The sequence below is a fragment of the Dipteris shenzhenensis genome, chromosome 29 (genome assembly GCF_047967505.1).
Source record: "Dipteris shenzhenensis isolate YYH24624 ecotype China chromosome 29, Dip_SZ_1.0, whole genome shotgun sequence".
NCBI lineage: Eukaryota > Viridiplantae > Streptophyta > Polypodiopsida > Gleicheniales > Dipteridaceae > Dipteris > Dipteris shenzhenensis.
Genome location: NC_141624.1, coordinates 1,932,595 through 1,939,675, shown reverse-complemented (window position 1 = coordinate 1,939,675; position 7,081 = coordinate 1,932,595). Strand labels below are relative to the sequence as shown.

At 45.8% G+C, this 7,081-nt stretch overlaps 1 protein-coding gene across 1 annotated transcript; it reads left to right on the top strand.

Moving 5' to 3' along the window:
* Positions 1–3,164: 3,164 nt before the first annotated feature.
* Positions 3,165–6,769, top strand: LOC147882298 (uncharacterized). The gene is made up of 3 exons (XM_087400218.1): positions 3,165–4,458; positions 4,582–6,171; positions 6,357–6,769. The coding sequence occupies exons 1-3, from the start codon at positions 3,414–3,416 to the stop codon at positions 6,767–6,769; spliced, it is 3,048 nt and encodes a 1,015-aa protein (XP_087256344.1). The 5' UTR covers positions 3,165–3,413.
* Positions 6,770–7,081: the final 312 nt, after the last annotated feature.

Genomic DNA, 7,081 nt, shown 5'->3' with positions numbered 1-7,081 from the left:
TCCTTCTTAGAACCCAATTCTGGCTCTGAGACCATGCTAGCTCTCATGATTGGATGTAGCCAATTCCTTTGACTCAAGTATTCTTTGTGCTTGGCTAAATATTTGATTGTCTTTTCGAGTGCATATCTGATATTCGCTAAGTCATTTAAATTAGCCGATTGGATTTCTGGATGCTCTTTATAGTCCACACTCTAGTCTTCAAGCATGTCACTAGACTGCGTCACTAGTATGTGGTCACTTGAAGGTATTTCTTATAGTAGCTCAACACCCAACAACTGCTTCGATTTGTAGTTGGTCAAGATAAATCTCTCTCGATGACTGTGCACTCAATCCTAAGCTTGCTAAACTTAACCCAATTCATTCCCATAACTAATAGCACATATCAAATTCCCATAACTAATAGCACATATTAAATTCCCATAACTAATAGCATGTAAACATGCAATTCAATTGACCCTTCCCCTGCAAGATTGCCAAATGTTGATGGTCTGATTTGCTCACTCCCCTTTGGTTAACTTATTGGTGCTCAGTGTTCTATGCTCATGACCCATGTAGTGCTTGGATGAAGATGCTCAATCTTGCAGTCCTTGGTGAGCTAGGTGGGAATGTCCTCGAGTGTGTTGCAGTTAGACGTCAATAGAAACAACTCAAAGGTGGTTACTATTGAAAGGGAAACCAGATGATGACAAGGGATTGAGCATATAAAATAAATAGAGAACAATATACATACCGAATGGAAGCAAACCACACTTGTATTAAGAAAAGACTCTATTTACAATGAAGCCATCTCAGCTTGAGCACTCAGTTATGCAAGCTCCTAACGTAGCAAGCAGAGAGAGATCACATAATTCGTGAACAACCACAACCTGCTCTATGTTACAATGCCTTTCTACTAAGTAGACTAACTGCAAAAGTGACTTCTATTACTAACACTCGCGGCTTGATGGACTACTGCTCGTTATTGGTATGCCACCCTTAACTTTAGGATGACACTTCCTCAAACTCGTAGTCACCGCCTTAGTTGCTACTCCTGGGACTTGTAGTCTCCTTAACTTAAAAGAGAAGCTAGCCAATGATGTGCTCGATGTTCAAGAAGTTAGCCACTGATTTCCCTGTTCACCAACAACGGGCACCACATGCTCTCTCCTGTGTTGGTAAGTTTGCAGCAACATGTTCCACCCATGTTGGCCTGACTCAAGGGCCAACGCATAGACATTTCTTTAAATCCTACCAAGAATGTCTTCTAGTGTCCAAGAATCAGGGCCCTCCCATATGATAATGATCACGTGAAAAAATCTTAGTAAGCGCAAGGGCTATTCCACATCATCTTGAGCCACCACAAATTTTGTAGTCTCACCAACTAGCACACCCTGCTACGCACCCCAAAAGTATGGCTACACCCAATCACGCTTCAACAAGAGCAAGACTTTTTTCAATGAACAAGGAAAAAAGAAATTTTGCATGCTTTTGTCCCAACTTGTATCTCTTGGCATCAAAAAAAAAGAAGCAAAAGTGAAAGTTGCGGCAGCCCAGTGTGGTAGGGCTATCTGCCTTCCAGGACAGTGACCTGCATTCAAGCCCTCCTACTTGTAGGGTAGCGCCAGCGCAGGTGCCCCTAGATAGCCTCAAATGGGTGTGTGAGTGGTTTTTTTTAAATTTTAAAGAGGCAACACATGCAATACCCTTTCATAAAGATTAATAAAAATTTGCTCTACTTTATAGACACACCTTGAGATATGAAGATGGTTATTATGATGGGTCGCTTAGTTAAGGAAAGCCCTAGTACACAACCATTATTGAGGATTGGAATATCCCCTATATCCTATTGTCTTTGTGTAGCTTTTCTCTTTTAATAGATCTTGATTCTAAGTCTCTCTCGTGTATTTGAAGGATTCTTTGGAGGACTTGTCTCATGAGCTGAGATCTCGTGTGAGAATCTCCACATTTGGTTTGTGGGGTAATGATTTGAGATCTCATGCAAGAATCTAAGTGCACTAGTTTTAAAGGGTAGCATTGTATTAAAACCCACTTTCTTTAAGGCATAGGACACATTGCATGTGCCTTGGTGTGTCCCACATAAATGTTTTCCCAAACGTGCCAAATCATCAATAGTATTTTGATATATGAGCCCCATTGTTGACCAACAACCCCCAAACCCTCAATGAATGCAATGGTCCTTCCTAGTGGAAAAATGATTTTTCGAAGTTGCGCCACTTTGAAATATAATATATCCCTATGGTCTCTTGAAAAATGTAATGCAAGAGTTCTAAACAAGTGGGGGCGTGCTTTAATAAAAGGAAGAGTAGTTGAGGTAGTACCAAAAAAAGGTAACAAGCCCATCAACAATATAACACAAAATTAAACACTATGAGCCAGTCCCAAGAGCATGGGTTTAGACTCAAAGTTCCCAGCCACTGTAGAAAATCAAGGCATTGGGTTTGTCTGTTTGCAAGGCCTCATGAATTGAAAACTAGACTGCGTTATCCATGACAATTCGACAGAGATCACAGGGTGGAGAGGGGCCATCTTTGCCATGCAGAACGCAGAGACAGCTCCAAAAATGGAGCGACAAATGTGGAATGGGCAAGGTGGGTTGCCAAGGGATGCCTGTAGGCACTCCTTGAACGGAGCTAGAATTTTCAATAGCCGAGCGGGGTGAAAAGATAGTGCATGGAGTCTGGCATCCAAGCTCAAAACAATAAGGAAGTTTGAAGCACAGGTCAATGGGAACTCGCTCTAACCTACTTTCTAACAAGGCTAGCTTTTTATAGACCCGTAGGAGAAGGTTCCAAATGAGCTTGCATGACGGAGGAGAGACTATATAGAAAACAAAGATTGAAACACAACCACTCCATTAAAGCCTAGAAGAACCAGAGCAACCTTCTCCCATTAAGGCCGATTATATTTTTTGGGAAATAATGTGGAACCTTTTCCTCTTGTTTTATATTAAAAAGAGGCGACTAGTCACAATAGTAAATTCAATAATAAATTCAATTTCAAAAATTCAATTATATAGTTGGGTGCTGGTGGAAGGCCTCTTTTCAGTGGGCCTGCAGGGCACTTGGTAAAAGCGGTGTGAGAGATCGACGTCCATGGGCTTCTTATATGAGTTGTGTTAGAATGTACCAACTGCATCTTAGTTTTGCACTACGGATTCGCTTGGCTCTGTGCTTACAAAAACACACACACGCAGCATCATCTTCATCAGCTTTTCATCATCAATAGGCTGCGTTTTTGCTAGTATACGACTGGGAAACACCCTCGCAGGGAACAACACACGGGGATTCAGCAAGCTGAGTAGCTGCAAGGCTCGCCTACAGCAACTGCAGCTGCAGTGTGTAGTAGTAGTAGTAACGTAGTTGTGAAGCTGGAGAGCTCATTCTGAAGCTGAGAAGTGAGCAAATTATACAACAATGGTTCATCAGCTCGAGTGGGTGCTTTGCGTGTCGATGATCATGAGCGTTGGCGTAGCTGCACATGACGAAGCTCCATCGCCTCTACAACTACGTCAACAAGACGACCATCAGCAGCTTCATCTTCTTCATCTTCACCATCTTCACCTTCTTCACCACCTCAATCGATCGCTCCTCCCCATCAACTCAGTTGTAGCTGCCACCTCCACCTCCCAAATCGACATCCTCCTCGCCTTCAAATCTCTCATCACCCTTGACCCCTCCCAATCCCTCCTCTCCTGGTCCAACACCTCCTCCTCCTCCTCCCCTTGCCTCTGGACTGGCATCGCTTGCAATTCCCACGGATCCGTCGTCTCCATCACCCTCAATAGTAGCCGGCTTCGTGGTTCCATCTCCGGCGCTTTGGCCCAGCTGCCTCACCTCTCCTCCCTCAACCTCGCTGCTAACAATCTCTCCGGCCCCATCCCTGCCGCCCTCTTCCGCAACAGCTCGTCTCTGGCCAGCGTCGACCTCTCCGAAAATTACCTCACAGGTTCCATTCCCTCAGATCTCTGTAGTCTTTCTGCCGGCCTCATGATTCTTAGTCTACAAAACAATAGCTTAACAGGTACAATACCTGCTTCGCTTGGGAATTGTAGCAGTCTGGTCGCACTATCTCTGTACAGCAATGGGTTAACCGGCAGCATCCCGCCAGAATTGGGCAAGCTCACCAGGCTTAAGATGCTCGCTCTGTCTTTCAATCAATTGGTTGGTCCTATTCCCACCACGATTTTCACCAACTGCAGCAACTTGACCACTTTGGCGCTGTCTCTCAATGGCTTCACGGGTTCTCTCTCTCCGGAGGTCGGACGCCTCACTTATTTACAGAACCTATGGATCGACGGAAATTTGTTGTCTGGAAGGATTCCTGAGGGAGTCGCTAATCTTACCAGCATAAATATTCTCCGGATGGACACCAACAACTTTACAGGGATGATCCCTGCATCAATGTCCCAGCTTGTCTCTTTAACAGGACTGCTTAGCCTCTCGGTAAATAGACTCACAGGTTCGTAAAGCCTTGCCTTGTTTTTTTCGCGCTTGATTTCTCTTCACCTTGTGGGCTCGCTCATTGCCGGTGTTGTTATTATCCAGGCTTAAAATTCTTGTGATCCTCGTTCATGTTTTGCAGGGCCTATACCTCCCCAGCTAGGCAATCTTACAAACTTGACAAAGTTAACACTTTGGGGTAATTTTCTCACCGGCACGATACCAGCAGAGTTCGGCAATCTGCATAGCCTGGAAGGCCTGTATCTTGAAAACAACATGTTAAGCGGCACCCTTCCAAGCGAGCTTGGCCAATGCTCAAACCTGGTTCAGCTGCGCCTCCACGGCAACCGCTTGACCGGGTCCATCCCAGATTCCCTTGGGAATCTCAAACAGCTCAACCAGCTTTACCTCCACAACAATACGCTAGGAGGAAACATTCCGGCCAGTTTCTCAAATCTGACGAGCCTTCAAGATCTGTCGCTTGGGTATAATGCCCTTGAGGGGTACATTCCAGCAACCTTAGCGAGCGTCATCACAGTCACGTTCAATTTCTCCTTGACGCGTAATTTTCTGACCGGCCCAATACCCGCAGGGCTTGGAGCAATGATTCACGTTCAAAGGATTGATCTCTCCTCGAACAATTTATCTGGAACGATCCCTGCAAGCCTAGGAAGCTGCGTGAATCTAATGGAGCTCAATCTATCCCACAACTCACTGATCGGAGAAATACCGGATAATTTGGCAAACTTGAAGTTCCTTCAGCGCCTAGATCTATCGGGGAACATGCTTTCCGGTCCAATTCCAGCTTCGCTCTCTGCTTTACAACAGCTGGATTATCTTAATCTATCCGTTAACAACTTCACCGGACCGATTCCCACTTCAGGAGTGTTTTCGCACTTGGACACGAGCTCTTTTCTTTCCAATCCAGGCTTATGCGGAGCTCCCTTGACTCGGGCCTGCCCAACAGTCAAAGCAGCTAGCTCCCAACCTTCGTCGCAAAAGGGCCTCACTGTAGGGGATAAGGTTCTCATAATCTTCTGCTCTTTGGTTGCGCTCGCAAGTTTCGTCCTTCTCCTCCGGTGGACGTACACGTGCTTATCTGCGAACAGGCGAATAAGGGCGGCTTCTTCGCCTTTGGTTTCTCCTCAAGAGTCTAGTTATGCTAGCGTCCTCAAAAAATTTACAGCTCAAGAGCTTGAGGCTGCAACGGAAGCCTTCAATGAGACTAATCTCATTGGGACGGGAGCCGACAGCAGAGTGTTCAAGGCCACAAATTTGACATTTGAAGCGCGATTTCCAAAGAAACAGGACGGAGCAATCAAGGTTCTGTCAGCTGCTCACCGACGCAGTTTCACAGTAGAGTTGAAGACACTGGGAACAATCCGTCACCGCAATCTCGTCAGGATTCTCGGATACTGCGATGAAGGAAATGTCCAAGCACTAGTCCTCGAGCTTCTTCCAAAAGGGTCTTTAGAGCATCATCTACATGCTCCGGAGGCTCCGCAGTTGAGCCTGAGAATGAGACTGCAGATCGCTCTGGGGGTGGCTCACGGGCTCGCCTATTTGCATCACGGTCTATGGAGACAGATAGTTCATCGTGATCTTAAGCCTAGTAACATCCTTCTAGACGAAAATATGGTGGCTAAGGTAGCCGACTTTGGGATCGCCAAGCTGCTTGGTCCTGAGACGTTGTACACGACGGTGAACGGAACTCCCGGATATCTTGCACCAGGTATGATAAACTCGCGCGATGTTGCTAGATTCCTCTGTATTTTACTGTTTGTGTTTTCACCGGTACCACGCTTGCGCTGTTAAATTTCTTAGTTAAAATACTCTGATTTTATGGAACTGGAGCTATATGTTGGCGTGTGAAGCTAAACAACTGTATCCAATGTCAATCTTCGTTGTCTGGTGCAGAGTATGGAGAATCAATGAGGGTGAATGTAAAGGGCGATATCTACAGCTTTGGTATTGTTCTGTTGGAGATGCTAACGAGGAAGGAACCCACCGACAGGATGTTTGGGAACATGGGAGTGAGTCTACCGAATTGGGTGAGAAAGGCATATCCAGAGATGTACCGGCAGGTTTTGGATCCGGAGCTGGGTAGAGAATATAGTGAAAGGGAGGAGGAGGAAGCATTGAAGGCAGTAGTGGAAGTGGCTTTAGCATGCGCAGAGGAGAAGCCAGAAAGAAGGCCAAGTATGGAGGCTGTGGTAAAGAGACTCACATCCATCGACTCGTCTCTCTCTCACTTCTTGCAGACTTCGATTTCGGGTCCCTCTTCTCGTGAGCACCATGAGCATGAGGGCAATAATATTGCAGTAAAGTAGAACACCTATCGTGCTCGCACTTGGTTGATGGCTGAGCTCATAGCTTGGCTCATAGGTTGGTTTCTCGAAAAAATCTCATGACAACATTTTTGGCATGCCAAAGGCAAAGCCATAGGGTTCATAGTACGAGTAAATGGACTCGTTTATGACCGGCTTCCTCTCTCTCCTTGGCCACGTGGAGCCCTCCTTTGCCTAGAACCTCACTCTCCTCTGAGTGCCACGTGGAACCTTCCCTGTTAGAAAATACATAAATAAATATCGACCCCATAGCCTTTGTTTTGGGTTCTCTTATTATGGGAATTGTGGAAGGCC